This window comes from Mastigoproctus giganteus, chromosome 4 (genome assembly GCF_048544385.1).
Source record: "Mastigoproctus giganteus isolate SK-2022 chromosome 4, ASM4854438v1, whole genome shotgun sequence".
Lineage (NCBI taxonomy): Eukaryota > Metazoa > Arthropoda > Arachnida > Uropygi > Thelyphonidae > Mastigoproctus > Mastigoproctus giganteus.
In genome coordinates, this window is record NC_143578.1 from 67367822 (window position 1) to 67391790 (window position 23969).

Here is a 23969-nt window from a genome sequence, read left to right on the forward strand (position 1 = left end):
ATGAAAAATGAATAGTGTTTCATGGTGGACCCCAAATCTCTTTGAAAAAAAAATTTACAAAATGCTCGGCATAATTTTCAGAGAGCAAATAGAGCTAACAGACCCAGAAATGAGATTGACAGACTTGGTGAGTTGTATAAATCCAATAGAAGGAGTTATTTCAATACCATTTCCCAAGAGAAGAAACTTGCCTAGGCAAGGTTTGTTCAGCATAACATAAATGAAAATACGTAGGGATTACCCTACAAACTTGTTACTAACAAGGTTCATCCCGGTGATGTTCTTTCTTCTATTATTGTAAATGGTAATGAAACCCTGGACTGGAGTTTGTCAATAAATGCCACCTTGGATGGCTTGCTCCATGAGGACACTGCCTTCTGTGAAAACACCATCCAAACTACAATGAGATTAGTTCATTTATCATACCAAGGGCCCCTGAACCAAGGCTCCTTTTATGGATACTGAGCTGGAATCTGCTATCTCAACCTTAAGGGATGGTAAATGTCCTAGACAGAATCTCCTTGAGGTTTCTTTACTTAAAAGATTTTAAAAAAATTGCCCATTAATTATATTAAATCTTTTGAATGCTTGTCTGTCTTCGGGATTATTCCCACTGGCTTGGAAACAGGCTAGACAAACTTCTGCTTAAGTCCTTTGACAAACCCACCAATGATCCGGCCTCTTATAGACCCATTGCACTGCTGCCTATCCTTGGCAAAGTTTTGGGAAAATTAACTGTTTCTCGTCTCTAAATTACTATTTAGACAGAAACCTAAGTTCCCCACTTCAATTTGGCTTAACACGTGGAAGGTCTTCTGTTGTTGCTATTTGTCAGGTTTTGAGTTCTGTTCAAAATTCCAATTCTAAATATGTCTTCTGTCTCTTTGTTGATTTCCAAGGGGCATTCGACACTGTTTGGTGGCTGAGTGTCCTGGCGAGGTTCAGAGAGGCCGGGGTCTCTGCTCCTATTTACCGTCTCCTTTCGAATTACTTTGATTCTCGCAGCATCACAGTTTCCTCAGGATTCTGCTCTGTCTCCAGATCTGTTTCTAAGGGCTGCCCTCAGGGCTCTGTTCTTGGCCCTGTGTGCAGGAACATGGTCCTTGATGGGTGGCTCTCGGTTGATCGAGACAACATCCTTCACATAGCTTATGCAGACGACCTTGCTATTCTGATTTTTGGTAATTCCCACCGGGAGCTTGAGTGCAGAGCAAATGAAGTTCTAGAGGACTTGAATATCTGGTATCCAACACAAACTTCAAATCTCGACTAATAAAACAAAATAAATGTTGCTAAAGGGCTCTCTTGATGTGAATAGACCATCTGTTATTAAGTTGAATGGAGAAATGATTAGGAGTACTTGGCAGCATAAATACTTAGGAATTTATTTTAATGACCATCTTAATTTTAATTACCACGCAAAATATGTACTTCAGAAAATAAAAGCTATGACCTATAAAATTATTAAGATTACCAGGAATACTTTTGGTATAAAGAAATCGTCCATTAAATTATACTACTCTTGTATATTTATACCAATTGTGTGTTATGCGGCTGAGGCCTGGGGATACAGAATCGGTAACTCCCTTGTTCAAAAATATCTTGAGTAAGATATTTTTGAACAAGGGAGTTACCGATTGAGTACTGTATGCCGGCCTCCAGATTTGTATACAGTACTCAAGGTGTGGCCTGACCATTGCCTTATACAAAAAGATAACCACCTCCTTGTCTCTGCTAGCAAAATTCCTATATATCATTGACAAAACTCCATGACCTGTGCTGGCAGCCCATCTGTACTGCTCAGAAAATTTCATATCTGATTGCACAATTACCCACAAGTCTTTTTCATCCTCCCTGAGTGTAGTACCATACAGTTGGTATGTTTCTCTTGGGTTACTGCTACCCATATGGAGTACTTTGCATTTGTCAATGTTAAACTTCAGTTGCCACTTCTCAGCCCATCTGCCTAACTTTTCTAGATCCTGTTGCAGTAGTACACTGTCTTTAGTGTCATTAACAACCCTGCCAACCTTTGTATGATCTGCAAACCTGGACATTAAGCCTGATATACCTTCATCGATAAATACAAAACAACAATGGGCCCAGCACCAAACCCTGAGGTTCTCCACTAATAACAAAAGTCCACATAGAACAGTGTCCATTTATTACCATTCTCTGCTTTCTCCCACTCAACCATCCCTTTATCCATCGCAGTGACTTTCCCTTAATGCCATTCTGCTCCAATTTGTACAGCAGTCTTCCATGTGCAACAGTATCAAAAGCATTCCTGAAATCCAAGTATATGATATCAAAATTATTATTTTTAGCATCCAGTTCCTTTGTGACCACGTCGTAGTACCCAATCAAATTGGTCAGACAAGACTTCCCCTTAACAGACCCAGGCTGTGTCTGAACTATTGCTGCTGTCTTGTCTAGGTGATCCTGTATCACCTCTTTAACCAGTGACTCCATTATTTTCTCCAGAACAGAAGTTAAACTAATAGGTCTATAATTATTTGAACCTCCTTTGTGAATTGGGGATACATTTGCATGTCTCCAGTCCATGGTGACCTCTCCTCACTCTAAGGATGCTCTCATAATTATGGCTAAGGGTTTGCTTACTTCCCTTGCTGCCTCCATTATAACTGGATAGATTCCCTCTGCCGCAGGTGCCTTTTTTATGTTTAACTTCAACAATTTCTCCTCCACTTTGCTCTCAGTTATCACAAAATCACTTAGCTCCCTGTTTAGAGTTTGATAAACTTCTGGCATTCCCTTCCTTGAATAACTGCTCATGTATGAATGAGGATGCAAAATACTCATTCAGTTTATCAGCTACTTGAGCAGGATCATCAACAGTCAAACTATCTATGTTAAGTGGACCAATCTGATTCATCCCCCTCCTTCTAGAGTTTACATAAGTAAAGAACTCTGTGCTGTTTTTCTTTACATCCTTTCCCAAAGATTTCTCATAATCTGCCTTCGCCTGCCTAACCTCCTTCGTGACTTGATTACAGACTAACTTATATCAGTCATAGGCTTCTGTTTCACCTGATAATTTATATGCATCCCATGCATTTTTCTTCTCTGCCATGAGCCTCATTAATTCATCCGACATCAATTTAGGCTTGAACCTTGAACAGTATTTCTAAGTTGTTATGAAAACCCTAGTAGCCTTCAAGATTAAATATCTGAATGCTTACCATTTAGAATTCACTGTTGATAACATCATCAGTTGATCCCACTCTATAGAATTTATAAACTGTCTGAGACCTCGGTAGTCACACTTCCGAAAACAAAACTCTTCTCTTTACCCTTGATTGCAATTACATCTTTAAGTAAATCCCACATCGGTACACTGTGATCACTGTCACCTAGTGGTTCCTTTATCTGCAAATTCCTAATGCATGCGTCATCACTGCTGATAATCAAATAGAGGGTATTACTCCCTCTGGTTTCCCCTTGTTGCTGAACATGTTGCTGTAGAAAACAATCCTCCAATCAATCCACAAAAGTCTTGCTAGCGTGCGAATGACCAATCCGCAAGTTCCAGTCAATATCTGGAAAGTTAAAATCCCCCATTATAAGACATTCTGATTTACTGGCCCACTATTTCTCTGCACAACTGATCACTATACTCATCACATTCATTAGGCCTATAAACACACACCTACTCATTTTTCCTTTCCCAGTGTTTATGTCACACCACACAGACTGAACATTGCACTGTCCACTCGTGTCAACTGGATGCACTTGCTTAGATTTTGTGTTTCTTAACTAACAGCATAAGCCCTCTGCCCTTCCTACCCTGTCTGTACACATTGTACTCCCCAAATTCCAATTCTGCACTGCTTATATCTGTGTGACACCATGTCTCTGATATTGCAACAATATCTGCCTTTGATGTCTTGATCAGCACTTCAAATTCATCAATTTTATTTTCAATACTTCTAGCATTAGTGTACATGCACTTGTTCTTACTCTTAGTTACCCTAACACAGCCCATGTATTTACTTGTTCCATGATTCCCAGCAGCTCTTGAAGTCCCCAGCAACTTGCTCTCTAGGCTGCTGCTCATTACAATAGAAGCAGTGCAAGAATCACTTTCGGCTCTGCTTGTGGCTACCATTAATCTTTTAGTCCGTGAATCCCCCCCCCCAATCTTGCAATTTTCCGACCCACCTAATACTGCCTTGATAGCATCAGCAAATATTCTTGCACCCTTTCTATTTAAGCGTATACCATTCCTGTAGAAGCAGTCTCTCCTGTTAGCAAGCACAGACCACGCTGAAAAAAAAATTCTACCCCGTGAGCCTTACACAATCTCTCCAGGGCCGAACTGATTAACAAGGCTCCCATCATATACTCCTCCTATCATGCCTAGGCAGAATTGCAGGCACTTTCAAATTTAACCCAACTGGCAACTCTTTTCCAAAATTGACCTGTACTTGTTAAGTAAATCTGCAGATTTTGTTGGTGTTGATTTGTATGCTTTTTTAGTAGTTGCAGGTATATTGGGTGGAAGAGAAATTGGAGTATCACTTTCTTGTTCTTGTGGACTTTGTTTGGCAGGTTGTGGCTTAGCATTAAGCATGGACCTTGCCAAATCGCCAATTGAAGTGTTTGGAGGGACTGAGATGTCAGTCTGAGTAGCAATAGAAACACTCTGTTAAGCTGCTTGTGCATATGTGTGTTTTGGCATAAACTGCATGATGTGCTTTTTGGCCTCCTGGTATGCTACCTTGTTTTCTGTTTTATTTTTGTACATTTTTTCCCACATTTCACAATTTTTTGAATATGCCAGATGATTATTGCAATTGGAGCAGGTGAAAGCAGTTACAGTACAGTTAGTCTGGGTGTGTTCTGTTGAACCACAATTTGGGCATATAGTGCCACGGCATGCTACCTGGGAGTGTCCATATTTCTGGTACTTATAACACCTAATGGGATTCGGTATATATGGACGTTTGCAACAATTTAGATACCCTGCTTTAACTGCTGTTGGTAAATTTGGGGTACTTAAAGTCGATATTATGTTCCATGTAGGCATTAATTCCCCATGTTTCTTGATTAATATTCTCTTTGCTTGTATGACTCTTTTATTAGCCAACTCTTGCACAATTTCTTCCTCTGAGATGTTAATGAGGTCCCATTCTGCTATAACTCCTTTGGAGGTATTTAGAGTGGCATGTGGTGTAATTTTCACTGGTATTCCACCCAAGGTGGTCAGTTTCATTAATCTTTCTGAATGATTTGGTTTTATTGTTTCTACCAGCAGATCTCCAGACTGCAGCATTTTCCAAGCATTTCTGAATTAGAAATGGGGATAATTTGCTTAATTTGCTCACAGGATAGTCCGACAGTGAATATATAAGGAGAAAGGCTGGATGATCTTGTTAACATGGATTTTTTTTTTGCCTTTTCTTTTGATATTGGTCATGACCAGGTTGGTTCGAATCGGTAGATGATCTCAAGGAATCAAGCGGAGGAAAGGTTGATATTGGTCATGACCAGGTTGGTTCGAATCGGTAGATGATCTCAAGGAATCAAGCGGAGGAAAGGTTTCTTTCTACATTTTATAATCCTTTTGGTCCTGGGGGTTGGTTTTACTACTCAGGTTACTGGCCCTGCCACGAGTGGCCAAGCGGTTGTTAGGGTAGTTGGATTAGTAACTAATAAAAATAAAAGGAAAGTTGTCTTTTCTTTCCTTAACTTACTACTTGTAAGATGAAGTCTACGGTGCTTTTTGAAAGAACTTAAGAGAAACTAACTGGAAACTTAAACAGAAGAGCGATTCCTTTAAAGGAGAATACTTTAGATCACTTTACAGAGCTCATAAATCACTTGGCCATGCAAATGCTTGGCACCCGGGGTTGTGTGTGTGTGTGTGTGTGTGTGTGTGTGCGTGCGTGCGCGCGTGCACGCACGCATGCATGCACACACACAGAAAAAGAAAAGAAAGGTGGATTTCCTTTCTGGTTGAAAAACCTAAAAGGTTTTTCAGTTTCTATTTTTTTAAGTTTTTAGTTTCTGGTTTAAAAACCTTTTAGGTACAGAATCAGTGGAATAAACTAAAGAGAATACAGCAATAGAAATGAAAAAGCAATCACACAGGAAAATTATGGCACTCAGGGCCAAAAGATGGTTTAGACAAAGTGATGGCTACAGACAACTCCAAGTGAACAGAAACATAAAAGATGCCAAAATTAGGGATACAAAGGAGAGATGACCTAAAAAAACATAGTAGGATACATTGAAAGAGGAGGATCTGGCCCAAAGTAAGAACAAGTGGAAAGATGGGACCAGCAAAGCTGATTCCCAAGTTAAAGCATGAATTAGCTTCAAAAAAGTTTTCAGCAACTTCTTCGAAAACAAGAGAGTATCATTTGTATCCATGTATTATAAAAGTATTTGAAATTTACTGAGCACATTTTCAAATATGCTCAATAAATTTTAAAACTTAGGATGCAGGAAGAACTTTGCATTCTAATACACTTTTTTTTCATAAAATCTTGGTTCTGCCTGCAGAGAACATGAGTGATTCCACTATGATATAAAGGAGGTGGAAAGAAACTACATTCACATACCTTGTTCCACAGGGAAGGAGAAATGAAAACAAGGCAGATTACTGCTAGTCTTTGGAAAATAGAAATATTTGGCATAATACATAAAAGCAAAACAAACATTCACTGAGTCAAAAAGACCTAAAATTTATTAGAAGAAATCTGGTGAATATACATTCTTCTATTTTCTACGTTAAGAGTTTTAACCATTTTATTATAAAATGGTAATTTATATTAGCATTAGCATAGTAGAGGCATTTGATGCAAGAAAGCAAGCTTATGCAGCATCAGCCAAAAAAAAAAAAAAAAAAAAAACCCACTTCCACTTCACCCCTCTGTTCGTTCAAAATACCTGTCCAGCTGAGCCTTAAACTTATTTAGGCTATCAACCTCCACCACAAGGGATGGCAGTCTGTTCCACCAACCAACCACCCGCTGGCTAAAGGCAAATTTCCGCACGTCTATCCTACATCTGTCTTTCCTCAATTTGAATTTATGCCCTCTCAGGTGATTTTTCTGAGCTAGAGGAAGAATCCCATCAGCATTGAGCATGCTTAAACCATTCAAGGCTTTATACACCTCTATCAGATCACCTCGCTGGTGCCTAGTCTCCAGACACTGTAATTTGCAAAACTTAAGCCTTTCCTCGTAAGAGCACCCCTTTGTTCCATTCACTAATCTTGTTGCCCTTCTCTGTACTCGTTCCAGCAGCTCTACATCCTTCTTGAAATGAGGCCTCCAGACCTGTATACAGTACTCTAGGTGTGGCCTGACCATTGCCTTATACAATGGAATAATCACCTCCTTATCCCTGCTGGAAAAATTCCTGTATATCATTGACAATACTCCATGAGCTACTCTTGCAGCCCGTCTGCACTGCTCAGAGAACTTCATATCTGCCTGCACAATCACCCCCAAGTCCCTTTCATTCTCTACCACTGTCAGTGTAGTACCACAGTGTTGATACGTTGCCCTGGGGTTGCTGTTTCCCATGTGTAGTACTTTACATTTGTCAATGTTAAACTTCTTTTGCCACCTCTCAGCCCATCTGCTCAACCTTTCCAGATCCTGTTGCAGCAGTGTAGTGTCAGTAGTGTCCTTGACAACCCTGCCAACCTTTGTATCATCTGCAAACTTGGACATTAAGCTTGATATACCATCATCAATATCATTTATAAATACAGAAAACAATAATGGACCCAACACTGAGCCCTGAGGGACTCCACTAATAACATTAGTCCACGATGAGCAGTGTCCATTGATTACCACTCTCTGTCTTCTCCCACTCAACCACCCCTTTATCCATAGCAGCAATTTGCCTCCAATGTCACACTGCTCCAATTTGTGTAGCAGTCTTCCATGTGCAACAGTATCAAAAGCCTTTCTAAGATCCAAGTATATAATATCAAAGTTATTCCCTGCATCCAGTTCTTTTGTGACTGCATCATAGTATCCAATCAAGTTGGTCAGGCAAGACTTCCCCTTAACAAAACCATGCTGTGTCTGAGCTATAACTGAAGTCTTGTCTAAATGATCCTGCAGTGCTTCTTTAACCAGTGCCTCCATTAATTTTCCTGGAACAGAAGTTAAGCTCACAGGTCTATAGTTACTTGTGTCAGCCTTTGATCCTCCTTTGTGAATTGGGGTCACATTTGCACATTTCCAGTCTATGGGTACCTCCCCTGAGTCCAAGGAAGCTCTCATAATTATGGCTAAGGGTTTGCTTATTTCCTTTGCTGCCTCCTTTAATATAACTGGATAGATCCCATCCACCCCGGGTGCCTTTCTTGTGTTTATCTTCAACAGTTTCTCCTCCACTTTACTCCCAGTTATTTCAAGATTCTGTAGCTTACTGCTAGAGTTTGCAAAAACCCTTCCCATAAAAGCTCAGCAGATTAAGAGCAAAAGGCCCCAAACATTGTACAGGCCTACCTGTACAATGTTTTAATAATCCCTGTAATATCACAGTCTTTTGCCCTAATTTTGTTAAGTTTTTAAAAGTTCTATACCACAGGCATTTTACATATTGTGGATATTTCTCATCAATGGGTTATGGACCTTACTCATGGTTCTTGCTTTCCCACCGATGAGATCCAAAAAAAGTCAAACCTGAGGAGTGAAGAACAGCAAACATTTTAAATAAATGGCAATATACTTCTTCACTAGGGCAGAAATTTTTATTTAAAGTAGGTAGTGCAAAAGCAAGGAAATCATGGTAACATACCTTCACAATGAGATTGATGCTCTTAGTAACAAAATTAGCTTGCTCCATATTACATACAAACTGAGGCTATATCTTGCACACACTAATAACTCCCTGTAATTCAAGTTTTGCTAATAGTGAGAGTCACTGATATTACTCAAATTTATTTTCTATTCCTCTTAAATATTCACTTTTATAAATATCATAAACTTAGAGTAATAATTACGATAAAGGAAAGTTTTCATCTTACTTTATTATAATCAGACATCATGGTTATCATTTGGGCACATGTGGCAAATATCTCTACTGCTCGTCCTCTTGTTCTAATGCTATAATCCTGAAATAATAAAAATACCTATATCAATTTAAAGTACCTCTATTTAAGCTGGTAATAAAAAAAATTAAAGAAAATGATGCAAGGATGAATAAAATTCACTTAAAAAATCAAGTAAAGCTCACTAAGTCAGCATAAGAATTTAAAAGTACAAAGTAACCTTAAATTTAGGGATAGCTTCAGTTAGCCATTAAAATTTCACAATAAGTTTTTGTTTTTAATTAACTATAATAACGTTTCAAAAGGGGGGGGGGGGGGCTAGGAGGTTAGGAGCCCATAAAAAAAAGAGTACTGAATATTGATACCTTAACAGAATTACTAAAATTTGTATTAGTGGTGGGATAATTCAAATGAACAATATACAAAGATAAAGTTCTTTGAAAAATAAGAAAAGAAACACGGGCTGGCTAATAAGTTTATAATCTTTCATAGAAGAGAGATATGTTTGATGTATATATTTTTTTCAATAACTTAAACCTTTACATGAATGCATGCAAAGTTATAGCTCAAACCTTACTTTTTTCTTTTTTTTTAAGTCATTAAAGTTTAAGCCATAATAAAATATCTTTATAAAAAGGGATTGTTGAGCAAGGTTAATCATGAAGACATTGTAAGTACACTGGAAGAATCATTCCTATATATGCACACACAAAAATGTTGGTGGCTGAATTTAAGCATAGCAAAATAAGCACAGTGGACATCTAAACAGGAATCACTACAGAAAACATTAATCATGTACTGACGTGGTGATGGAGAATTGGCAAGTAACTGCTAGAGAAATAAAGGCTAGAAGCATGTCAATTGGATGGGTGCAAAACACTGTATGAATTAAGTATGACAAACGTTAAAAAAAGAAATTTTCTTCCTGATTTTGGAAAAGTGCACAATGGCAGCACACCTCACCTTTTAACACCTAATCAGAAACATCTTCAGTTCAAAACTTCAAGGCAACTTTTTTCTTGTTATCAGCAGATCCTGATAAATTTTAAATTTTCTGGCTAGCCAATTAACTATGGAAGAAACATTGCTTCATCACTACCACCCAAAGACAAAACTGCAATCAAAACAATGGAGGAGTGTTTATTTTCCATCTCAAAAGAAGGCAAAGTCAGTACCACTGGCATGCAAAGTCATGGCATCTATCTTCTCTGGATTCAAAAGGCTTAAATGATAAATTATCTTCTAAAAGGACAAAATAATAAGCACATAGTACTATGCTAACTTAGTATATAAATAATGCAATGCAGTCTGGTCAAAGAGCCCAGAAAACCTAATAAAGGGTCTTTTGCTTCACCAGGACAATTCACCTGTTCACACATCAAATCAGGCTAGCTAGAATTATCACTCTCTCCACCATACTCACCAGATTTCCACATATTCTCTTGTCTGGAAGGAAATTTAGATCAGATGATGAGGTGACAGCAGTCGCACACGTACGTGTGTGTGTGTGTGTGTGCTTCCAGGAAAGAAAGCAAGTGGGATCGTAAATCAGGTCTATCTGATTCTGGAAAAAGTGCACTAGGTTACAATGAGACTACATTGAATAATAGCATAAAGTCAAAATCAAATAGTTCCTATGCTAGCCTAGAAATTTATCAAACAGCCCTCATAGCTCAAATACACAGAGAAATATGGGATAATATATGATAGTCCATTTTTGCCAACTGTGGCTGACCTTTTTGTGGTGGTCTCCAAAGAAACAATTCATCAGGCTTTGTCAGAGCCACCAAATATGGATTGGGTATGTTGATTATGCTTTTTTTGACAGGACGATACAAGGAACTACCTAGATTTAAACAATTAATGAATATAAGAAAAAAAATTAGACTGACTTTTTTTATTCATAATACCATTTTATTCGTCTGAAAAACATAATATACTGTTTGGAAACAGAAATTAATACTTTAATTATAGTTAGCAGTGTTGGAAAATACATAACATGTTCAATGTATCCTCTACATTTATCAATAATATGTCAGAGTCAAGGTGTGAAGTTGCAATAAAATTATCTTCAATTGTATTCTTCAGTGCAGGAATGATTCCTGGATTCTTCTGGAACACTATCTGTTTGACAACCCCAGAAATAAAAATCACATGGGTTCAAATCATATGACAATGGAGCACATGTCAATCCTTTGCATTACACTCCACTACCCTGAGGTGTAATGGCAATTCTTTGCATTACATCTCAGTGTAGTGGTGCTAAACCATCCTGTTCTCAAAAATTTCATCCAGGAACTACATGGCAACTCCTGCAGTATGGGCCTCACACCATCCTCTGAAACCAGTTGTCATCCACATCAATGCCATAATCATACAAAAAAGGCACAAAATTGTTCCTAATGATTATTTCTTGTTTATACTCTGGCACGACCACCGGATCAGTGGCGTTTATAATAAATCATTACTACAAACATTAATCATATTTAGCAGTCACAGGCTTAAACCCGGTCAACTCAAAGAGTGCATACTACTGCACTCTCACTTCTAACCACTTGGCTACGTCAGGCCTAATGATGTAAATGTCACCCTTAACAAACACTGGCCCAAAAATGCTGAATGCAGAGAAAAACACAATATAGTGTCACTTGGACTGTCAACAATAATCTGTAGATTCTCAAGAGCCCAAAATCCTTCATTTTGCCTATTCAAATAATCATCTAAATGAAAAGTACACTCCATGAGAATGCTAAACTTTGTTTATAATGCCAGGTTCTTTCTCTAAGAGTGTCAGGGGCAGGCCGTCCCAAGGGCGAAAAGGGTGCACTGCACCCGGGCACCAACGTTCAAGGGGCACCTGAAATTCACATACACATATGAAGAAAATTTTAAAGGGGGAGCGCCAATTGCGATCCGCACCCGGGTGCCACATATCCTAGGAACGCCCCTGAAGAGTGTGGTGAATTCTGTGGCAAACCAAACATGCCATTCTTTTGTATTTGGTATTAGTGGCTGGCTGAATTTTACATGGATATGCAGGCAAGTCACTTTGATAAATCTTCCTTACTGTGTTGTAAGACAACCTTACCTGTTGTAAAAGGTTTACACAAATTCTTCCTTGGACTTTGTGGTAAGATTTCCTAAGTTTCATCGATCCCCTCCAGCATTCTTAATGACAGTCAGCCTGCATAACCTTTCCTTTCATCTAAAAAATTGGTTCCCAAACTACTGAGATCTACGGATCCCTTAAAAAATGAAAAAAGTTTGCAGATCCCCTGTGTGTGTGTGTGTGTGTGTGTGTGTGTGTGTGTGTGTGTGTGTGTGTGTAGTTATCCCCTCAGACATACATGGGTTGTTATGCCTTAGAAAAGCTATACTGGCTCTTGTCCAGGGGATAGCCTTTCTTATATTTTCATTAATGCACCTTTTCATTAACATACTTCTTGTATTTAATCATATTAACACTTCTTGTACTTGCATAAACACATCATTTCATTCATATAGGCTCCTTCTGCCATCAGAGGCACCCCCCCACTAACTCAAATAAACATCCAAAACTCTCTCAAGGCTATTAGAACTTGCATTGACATTGGGCATATTGCCTACAGCAATTCACCATCATGCCATAGTGAATGAACAGAGTGGTTGCGCACTATCATTTAGTCAGCACACATAAAACAACCAGAAGGCAGGAATTGATTTCTTTTTCAGTCTGACCACCACAGTACAAGAAGGAAGTAGGAACCTATTCTCATTTAATCTGATACATACCCGTTGGGCTTTGTGTCGCCTATCCCAGTTTGCTGATTCTGACACCATTTTTAGAAAATTTAAATTTAACACATTATCTTTTCTCATTTGTTAGCACTTCTCATTTAATTTCTATACAATCACCTAAAAATTAAAAATTAAATCAGGCAAAACTGGAATGGGGACAACAGAAACAGGTAGGTATGAGACATTCTTTTAGTCTGGCTATCGGTCTGCTCAAAGCCCCCGAAGAAGTAGCAGACCAATGACCAAGTGGAAGAATGTTATTTTCATTGTTTATTATCATTTTTTTTATTTTTTTCCATTATTATTTTATATAGACCTTCCAGACTAAAGCTAGTTTACTTTTACTAACTTACACCTAATTCCCTACCAGATAGACACCATACAATAAACTTCACTAATATATATGTATATATATATATATTAGTGAATATATATTAGTGAATATATATATATATATTTCTCTCTCTCTCTCTCTCTCTCTCTCTCTCTCTCTCTCTCTCTCTCTCTCTCTCTCTCTCTCTCTCTCTCTCTCTCTCTCTCTCTCTCTCTCTCTGTGTGTGTGTGTGTGTGTGTGTGTGTGTGTGTGTGTGTGTGTGTGTGTGTGTGTGTGTGTGTGTGTGTGTGTGTGTGAACACTGGGTTTTCTGAAAAGAAAATTCAAAGTTGTGTTTAAAACAACTCAACTTTATTCTTATTTTTACATAAATATATAATAATTTTATTTATCATCAATTTGCTATACACAGAATGAATAATTTGACCAGTTCCAGAGGGTAGTTTTGTGGACCCCCCAGGGGTCTGCGGACCCCAGTTTGGGAACCGCTGATTTAAAACTCTTAACTGTTCTCTCAAATTGATCCACTAAGCTCAACATGTTAGCTGTTAGTTTTGTTTAATCTATCATGTATGAAGAAGTGTTTTTCCTTAAAAATAAACACATTTTGCTCAATCCTGTATGCTGCCATTTTCATCACATCAGTAGAGATGTATTCCATGTGGCCAACCAAATCTCCAAACCTTTCTCAACAAAGTAATGATGTTAGTTTAAAAAAATTAGAAACTTGCAAGGAAAATAAATCGCATGATAACTAAAAAAATTACCTAGTAGTTTTAAATCAGAAGTGGATGATGGGGTAAATTAACTTTCTACAATATGCTAACATTAAGGTAAGGGAGCATGCTATCAGTGAATGTTTATAAGAAAAACGAATTTGGTAAAAGAAAAAAAAAAAAAAAAAAACCCCACAAACTATAGGTATAACTACCCAAACAATATTAAAGTCATAATAAAAACCTTAACATGCAAGGCTACAAAATTTTTCTTTACAGACAAATTATAAGAATTAAACAATATAACTTAGAATTAAACATAACTTACTACAACCGATTACCATAGCATGATGCCCAAAAAAAAATAATTAAATTAACAAGTACATATGCATCACTGGCAACCTGTCAAAGTAAGTAAAAAAAAAAAAAAAACCCAGAGAACATATAACAGATTGGATTGGAAAAGTGTCAATGTATCGCCAATACATAAAGGCAGTTCTAAGACTATAGTGGGAAATTACTGACAGGTCAGTCTAACTTCAGTAGTAAGGAAAATCATGGAGGAAAAAGATCAAGGGTAGAATTCAAGATCATTTAGAAAGAAATGGAATTCTGAAGGATACACAGCATAGTTTTGTAAAGGGAAAATCATGTTTAACTAATCTGGTTACCTATTTTGACAGGGTCACTGATGAGCTGGATTTAGGGAATAATTAGACATTGCTTATTCATATTTCAGCAAAGCATTTGACTCAGTCTCACGTGAACAGTTACTTTATAAGCCGGAAAAGGTTGGAATCATAGGGAAAATGCTCAGATGGATAGCAGGATGGCTTCAGGACAGGAGGCAGATGGTTATGATAAATGGTTATTCCTCAGATTGGGTTAATGTAAGAAGTGGGGTTCTCCAAGAATCAATATTGGGATTACTGTTGTTTTTGATATTCTTAAATGACATTGATGGAGGGATAGAGGGCATAACGTCTAAATTTGCAGGTGATGTAAAGATTGGTAGAGTAGTTATGATCACTGCCACACAGAGCTTCTTCAGATTGACCTAGATAAACTTCAGGGATGGTCAGAACAGTGGCAGCTAAGATTTAATTCAGCAAAATGCAAGGTCTTACACATGAGGAACAGCAAAGCCAAAATAACTTATACACTTGAACTAAAGTCAGTAGTGGAAGAAAGAGGCTTTGGTGTTACAATACGGTCAGCCATGACGTTCTCTGAACATCGTAGACAAGATTGCAGGGAAGGCCCATGGTGTCCTATTGATGATTTATTGAATATTTGCTAGTAGAGATAAGGACATCATAATCCCATTATACAAGGCTATTGTTAGACCACACTTGGAATACCGTATTCAAGTACGGAGACTGCGCCTAAAAAGACATCGAGCTTCTTGAAAGGGTCCAGAGATGGGTAACTCGCCTCGTGAGATCGGAAAAAGGGCATCCATATAAGAAGACTTCGAAGATGTGGTTGTGCAGCTTGGAAACTAGACACCTTAGAGGAGACCTTTGAGTTGACTATCCAGTTGACCTTTGAATTAATCAAACTGTCAGCCTCAACTACCTGAGAGGGCCCTGTTCCAGTGACACAATGGCTAAAAGAAAACTTCCTACAATCTAATCTAAACCTCAATCCCTGTAATTTGAACTTATGGCCCCTGGTTCTGGAATTCTTTATAACAGTGAAAATTCCACCTTCATTCATTTTACGAATTCCTCTGAGAGCCTTATAAACCCCAATCAAGTTGCCTCTCATGTGCCTGGTTGCCAAGCTCTGTAACCCATATAATCAGAGCCATTCCTCATATGGTCACCTTTTTGCCGACCTCACCATTTGAGTTGCCTCTCTTTGGACCCTTTCAAGAAGCGCAATGTCTTTTTTCAGATGAGGTCTCCATATTTGAACACAGTATTCAAAATGTGGTCTTACAATTGCCTTATACAGTGGGATTATGACCTCCTTATATCTACAGAATAACATTTGATAAACACCAATAGGACATTATGGGCTTTTCTGCCTGCCTGTTTACTCTATTCAGCTGGATATATATATATATATTTTTTTTTTGATAAACTTTATTGTATGACACAATGCGTCATACAATATAGTTTATCAAGCAAAAAAAACATACTTCAGTATTTAAGAAATACATACATTTTCTTATCTACTTTAGCATTAGTAGAGGCATATGATGCAAGAAAGCAAGCTTATTCAGCATCAGACAAAAAAAAAAAAAACACCACTCCCATTTCACACCTCCGTTTCGTTCAAAATACCTGTCAGCTGAGCCTTAAATTTGTTTAGGCTATCAACTTCAACAACAAGTGATGGAAGTCTGTTCCACCAACCAACTACCCGCTGGCTAAAGGCAAATTTCCGCACATCTATCCTACATCTGTCTTTCCTCAATTTGAATTTATGCCCTCTCAGGTGATTATTCTGAGCAAGAGGAAGAATCCCATCAGCATTGAGCATGCTCAAACCATTCAAGGCCTTATATACCTCTATAAAATCACCTCGCCGGTGCTAGTCTCCGAATGTAATTTGCAAAACTTAAGCCTTTCTTCGTAAGAGCAACCCTTTGTTCGATTCACTAATCTTATTGCCCTTCTCTGTACTCGTTCCAGCAGCTCTACATCCTTCTTGAAATGAGGCCTCTAGACCTGTACACAGTACTCAAGGTGTGGCCTGACCATTGCCTTATATAAGGGAATAATCACCTCCCTATCCCTGCTAGGGAAATTCCTGTATATCATTGACAAGACACCATGAGCTACTCTTGCAGCTCGTCTGCACTGCTCAGAGAACTTCATATCCGCCTGCACAATTACACCCCCAGGTCCTTTTCATTCTCTACCACTGTCAGTGTAGTACTGTAGAGTTGATACGTTGCTCTGGGGTTACTGTTTCCCATATGTAGTACTTTACATTTGTCAATGTTAAACTTCATTTGCCACCTCTCAGCCCATCTGCTCAACCTTTCCAGATCCTGTTGCAGCAGCATAGATAGCATCGGTAGTAACCTTAACAACCCAGCCAACCTTTGTATCGTCTGCAAACTTGAACATTAAGCTTGATATACCATCATCAATATCATTTATAAATACAGAAAACAACAACGGATCCAACACTGAACCCTGAGGAACTCCACTAATAACATTAGTCCACGTTGAGCAGTGTCCATTGATTACCACTCTCTGTCTTCTGCCACTTCCCTTTATAGAAAGCCTTCCCTTTATAGATAGCAGCAATTTGCCTCCAATGCCACACTGCTCCAATTTGTGCAGCAGTCTTCAATGTGGAACAGTATCAAAAGCCTTTCAAGATCCAAATATATAATATCAAAGTTATTCCCTGCATCCAGTTCTTTTGTGACTACATCATAGTATCCAATCAAATTGGTCAGCCAAGCCCTTCCCTTAACAAAACCATGCTGTGTCTGAGCTATAACTGAATTCTTGTCTAGATGATCCTGCAGTGCTTCTTTAACCAGTGCCTCCATTAATTTTCCTGGAACAGAAGTTAAACTATCAAGTCTATAATTACTTGTGTCAGCCTTTGATCCTCCTTTGTGAATTGGGGTTACATTTGCACATCTCCAGTCTATGGGTATCTCCCCGGAGTCCAAAGAAGCTCTCATAATTTTGGCTAGGGGTTTGCTTACTTCCTTTGCTGCCTCCTTTAATATAACTGGATAGATCCCATCCACCCCAGGTGTCTTTTTATGTTTATCCTCAAAAATTTCTCCTCCCCTTTCCTCTGTTATTACAAAATCATCTAGCTCACTGCCAATGTTTACTTCACCTACGACATTCCCCTTCCTGAATAACTCCTCATGTGTGAATGTAGATGCAAAATACTTGTTTAGATTGTTAGCCACCTGAACAGGATCCTCAACTGTTGAACCATCAATATTCAGTGGACCAATCTGATTCATCCCTTTCCTTCTTGAGTTTAAATAGGTAAAGAACTCTTTTCTGTTTTTCTTTGCATCCTTTGCCAAGCATTTCTCATAATCTGCCTTTGCCTGCCTAATCTCCTTTGTGACTTGGTTACAGACCAACTTATATCTATCACAGGCTTCCATGTCACCCATTAATTTGTATGTATCCCATGCATTTTTCTTCTCTGCCATATGTCTCATTAGTTCATCTGACATCCATTTAGGCCTGAACCTTGAACAATAGTTCTTAGTTGGTAAGGAAAGCCTGGTAGCATCCAAGATTAGTTCATTGAATGCTTCCCATTTTGAATTTGCTGTTGGTAACATCATTAGTTGGTCCCACTGTATAGAATTTAAATACTGTCTCAGACCATCATAGTCGCCTTTATGAAACCCTTCCCTTTACCTCTGATGGTAGTTACCTCCTTGAGTAAATCCCACTTCAGCACACTGTGATCACTGCCACCTAGTGGTTCCTTTATCTGCAGATTCTTAATGCATGAAGAATCACTACTGATAATCAGATCAAGAGTATTGCTCCCTCTAGTTGCCTCATGAACATGCTGATGTAGAAAACAATCATCCAATAAATCCACAAAAGCCTTGCTAATGTGTGAGTGACCAACCCACAAATTCCAGTCAATATGTGGGAAATTAAAATCCCCCATTATAAGACACTCTGATTTACTGGCCCACTCTATTCCCTGTACAGTATCTTATTATACTCATCAGAGTCATTAGGCCTATAGCACACTCCTACTCTCAATTTTGATTTCCCTATGCTTATGTCACACCAAACTGACTCGACACTGCCCTGTCCATCGACGTCGACTGGCTTAACTTCCTTGGTTTTTATGTGTTTCTTAACTAATAGCATAACCCCTCCACCCCTCCTGTCCTGTCTATCCTTTCTATACACATTGTATTCCCCAAATTCCAGTTCTGCATTCCTTATATGTGTGACACCACGTCTCTGATATCCCAACAATATCTGCCTTTGATGTTTTGAGCAATACCTCAAATTCATCAAATTTATTTACCAAACTCCTAGCATTGGTGTACATGCAAGTATACATGCACCTGTTCTTATTCTTAGCTGCCCTAATACAACCCATGTGTTTACTTGTTCCACGATGACTCCCAGCAATCTCTGAAATATCCTGCATCTTGTTTTCCAGGCTGCTGCTCATTTCAATAGAAGCAGTGCAAGAATCGCTTTCACCTCTGCCAGTGGCTATTGTTAATCTATTAGTCCTTGTATCCCCCAAGACTAGCGGTTTTCCGACCCTTGTACAGAAGTATCTTTGTAGTTAGATACTTGTACAGAAGTATCTAACTACAAAGTTCTCTAGAGAATTAAAAAAATAAATAATTCTTTCTTAAGGACACAAGACATTCTTTACAAGGAAAAAATTAGCTAGTTACCAAAAAGGGGGTCAAATCCTTCCCATCCAGTTATCATCCCATTGCACTTTCTACTTCTTCTAAAGTAATAGGGAAATCCATTAACCGCCAACTCGTGTTTAAACTATCTTGAAATCAAATTTTTTCCTCCCTCTTTAAAGATATTTAAACTTAATTTTCTGTATACAGTAGACCCTTGATTTTCCGGGACAGATGGTAAAAAACAAATCCCAGATAATCGATTTCCCGGTTAATCCAAAAATACAGAAGTCCTCAGTATAAGTAATAGTAACGTAAGGTGTAACTTCTTACTTCGTCAAGTTTTACGTACTTGGGAATGACTAATAACATATTGCTACTATATTATTATTCACAAATCTGAATTAAGCACGATACTTGTTCATCTTTGACCATTTTCATACATTCTTATTAGTTTAATTTTCTGATCCAAATTGATCGCTTTCCTTTTCTTGATAGATTTACTAGTACCGCTGTAATTCTCTTAGTCAGCACCATGATAACTGTCAAAATGAAATTTTCTGTAAAGAACTTCACAGGGTTAAGGCAAAAACTTACTATTATCACCCTGCATGAGCTCACATTTTACTAAAGCACGTTTCTGGAGATCACTACCATAAAACAATAAAAACAAAATGCACTTTCCGTGTTATTGTGCTTTTCTGTTTCTGCATCTAATTATAAACAGGTAGTAAACTCGATCTTATTGCTTTTGCAAAAATACCGATAGCTGGAATTCCCTTCACTGAAATTTTCAGCCATATAAAAAAACCATAAAAAATTGTAAGAATCTTCTTTCCTATTTTTTTTGTTTGTTACTCCGTATCGCACTTGTGCAATCTGTGCGTGCCGTGATCATCGTTATTGATTGCGTATTATTATATATTTTTTTTGTTTGTTTTAAATTTTACAATCCTAAAAAAAAAAAAAAAAAAAAAAAGCGAAAAAAAATTTACGTAAATCCGTAGTTGCTTAAGTCAGGGACTTACTGTATCAAAAAAAAAAAAAAAAACTTACCACATACTACTCGCGGGTACAATACGATGCTTCCCTTTATTTTTTTACGATGTTGCATATGGTTTGATCACCAACATTATAATGGTTCATTAAAGATTTAAAGGATGCACCGTTTTCAAACTTTTGAATAATTTCAAGTCTTTGTTTAACTGAAAGCACAACAACTCTTTTGTGTTTGCCCATCATTTTTGCGATTTCTAAACAAAAAAAAATAAATAAAATATATATATGTGTGTGTGTGTGTGTGTGTGTGTCACAAATGAAAGTAAAATAAAATAAAAATAGATGGAGAAGTTATTAATCACAAAATGCCAAGCCTAGTTGAAGAGAAAAAAGAGAGAAAGAATGTTAAGAACCTATTAAAAAAAAAAAAAAAAAAATCATTAAGCAGAATTAAGTCTGAATTAATGCCGAATTAACAGGCTAATCATATGTACAAAAGCTGAAAGAAAAACAGAGGGGAGGGTAATTTTCTTATTCGGCATTAATTCAGACTTAATTCTACTTAATGATTTTTTTTTTTATAGGTTCTTAACATTCTCTCTCTTTTTTCTCTTCAACTAGGCTTGGCATTTTGTGATTAATAACTTCTCCATCTATATTTATTTTTATTTTATTTTACTTTCATTTGTAACACTTATTTATATACATGTATCCTGTTTTGCTGCTTGGCGCATTCAGATACACGTACTGTTTTTCCTAATTTTTTTTTTTTCCCTTCCACTTCTTCATTTTTTCCTTCCACTTCTTCGTTTTCATATTTCATATATATATATATATATATATATATATATATGTATATATATTTACTATAAAAAAAATTGACATCCCTGACATAAATAATGAAACAAAATTTGCCTTTTTGCAATGCAGTGGAACCAACAATCAACACGACGCACTAAAACAAACTAAACATTTCTCTTTTTTTTTCTTTTTTTTTTTGAGCGGCAGGTGTGAAGACAGGGGGGTTGCAAGACAATAAAATAATAGGTACATTAATCTCCCAATGACAACTTATAACACCGCTTCTTGGTGCTTATTTCCAACTCGCAAAACATCTGTTTATACCTATTCTAGTTATTTGAATTTTATGATTTTTGGTTGATTTTTTTTAAATTTGGAGTCTTGAAGTGTCCCATTAAATCGAGAGTCTGCTGTATCTTGAAATTTCAAAAATATAACCCCGCACTCCAACTTTCCAATCCTTGATTCTATCAGTCACGGAAGGTTCTTAATATAATATATTAAGTTAAAATATAATATACGCAATCAGTGAAGGATAGCTATAATATGTAAAGTAGGAACAGTGCTGCACACAGTGGTACCAAAATAAAATTATAAATGTGTTGATGAATACTATTTCAATGACATTAACATGATATTTAGCATTCCTCAGTATTGTTTTAGTTTCAATCTGCATCACTAATTGTGTTGAAAATGAATATGAAATGTGTGGTTTAGTTGAAACATTACTTGTCATGCAACTGTTCATAAAAGTGAATTTCTGTTAATGAAATTATTTTTTCCCTTATGATCATTGAAAAAAAGCTACTTGTATTTGTTGCTTCCAATGTAATGTCATTCTTTATTTTAACATTATAAAGCATACAATCTTAAATAATTCTTGCCTTATATTCAAAAATACTCTTATAAAATATGAAGCTAAAGCTTATACTTAAAATGTTCTGTGCAACCATTGCATAAAATTTCTAGATGCATCCACTTGAAGTTAAAGTCAGGATTAGTAAAACAGTACAAAATACATACACCTTCCTGCAGATCTTTTTGTCATGTAGTTAAACATTAATGGAAAGAAACCGTACCTCTGCTTCTGTAAAAATTTTGTACATTTCTGGTAGGACAACAGGAGCTACCTGTGGCATCTGACTATCTGCTACATCACGAGAAAATTCTGAAATAAGAGAAAGAGACAGAGAAAGCTGTTAAAACTTGTGACATAAAATGTACAATGCAAACTCTCAAATCTGGCAATGTTAGGGGGGCAGGGGCAATAGAGGCTAGACCACTGCTGGATTTTGGTAGAACAATCTTATCAATAGTAGCATTGCCTAATCTGTTGTTACATAATGTAATACTGTGCTGAACTCTGTTTTTACTGCAACACACACACACACACACACAAATAAATTGTAAAAAAAAAACATTAAATGGCAGGGGGGGGGGAATGCCAAATAGATCGGTGATTCTAGCAATTCAAGTGAACTGCAGAATCACTGCATCCAATTCAATTTTGAACTGTTGATAGATACACATGGCTTCCAGGCCACAAATGACATGACACTTTACCAGTCTCCAACCACACTGCCAATAGTTACTCAAAGCATTAGATATTCTTCAATAGAAGTCTGATCTTTGGTTTCTCTATTAAAGATATAGCAAATAACAGTACTTACTGAGCAAACAAACACAATAAAAGCGCAAAATACTAATATAGAAAACTGTTATTTCCAACCTTCTCCATGGAAAATCAGCCAATTTTTTTATATAAATTTATTGCATCTTTTATATAAGGAAAGAAGCAGTTCCAACAGTTGGTTAGACAGTCTTCAGATATGCAGGAGTAGCACTGTATTGAATTACAATGGATCAAAGAACCAAAAAATTCTACTGTGATTGTCATTTATTTTTATAGTTAAACTTAAAAAGTTTGAATTATTGAAGTCAAACTTCTAGTGTCAATATGCCAAACAATATCTTACAGTGGTAGAATCTTGACCCTTTACACTTTTGGTTCATACACTGACCTGTATGAACCAAATGTGACTAGGGAGAATATTGATTTAAAACATTATGGATATTAAGAATTGATTTAAAACATTATGGATATTAAGAAATTGATTTAAAATGACTATTAGAAATATCCCATATAAAGCAAAATGCACCTTGAAGTGGATCATTTATCAAAAATTAAAGAAAAGTTAGACACATATCAGTAAATGAAACAAAGTTTTCAGCTAAAGCTATGGATGGCCTTAGCTGAAAACTTGTCCTTAGTAAGCATGGAAAGAGTAGAAGTAAGAGCAATGAGACAATAACTGGAATGGAGGGATTCATTACCAGCAGAATAAGAGTGTAAAAAGGTGACACTAAATAGCACAGGTATTGAGAATAAATAAAGAAATGTTGTTAGGACTGGGAAACTTCTTGGCACTACATTTCTGTCAGAAGGCCACAGGCAGCACTGAGTGCAATTGTGTTTGGCATGGTAGGAAATGATTTACTAAGATGCAAGCAAAAGAGAAAAAGTAGAATGCCTAGTAAGTCAGCTTTATCTTTAACTGCAATTGAACCATCAGGTTGTAACAGGGGTACAGAAAGTATAGACGAACAGAAATTATGGCTAACAGCTTTCACCAGAGGTTCCTGTGCTTAGCTTGTTCAAAATTGAGTTTTAGTTGGTTCACTTTTTTTACAAGTGTTGCAAACTTTAGTACAGGTAGAAAATGAAACTGAAGATACAAATACAATCTAATATGAATTATTCTTATGTAAACTTTAAGATAAGAATACAGCATATCGTTACATTCGTATCTTAAACAACCTTAAGAAAAGCTAGGTTTTTAGAAGAAGGATGAGATTTTAGGTGGAATGAGAAACAAAGTATTTCAGTCTGACAAGAATAATTTCCACCACACAATCTGAAAAATCATTAGGATTGGAAAAGTTTAAAAAATCCAACCAAGGA

General features: G+C 37.0%; 1 protein-coding gene across 1 annotated transcript in view; it reads right to left on the bottom strand.

Moving 5' to 3' along the window:
- The window catches only part of Ipo9 (Importin 9), a 358080-nt gene that overhangs the window by 295879 nt on the left and 38232 nt on the right, over positions 1 to 23969 (bottom strand). The window contains exons 4-5 of the mRNA XM_090372279.1: positions 22087 to 22175; positions 9017 to 9103 (exon numbers count right to left, since the gene is read on the bottom strand). Coding sequence (XP_090228405.1) covers positions 9017 to 9103; positions 22087 to 22175 — 176 coding nt within the window. The remainder of the gene's footprint in view (positions 1 to 9016; positions 9104 to 22086; positions 22176 to 23969) is intronic.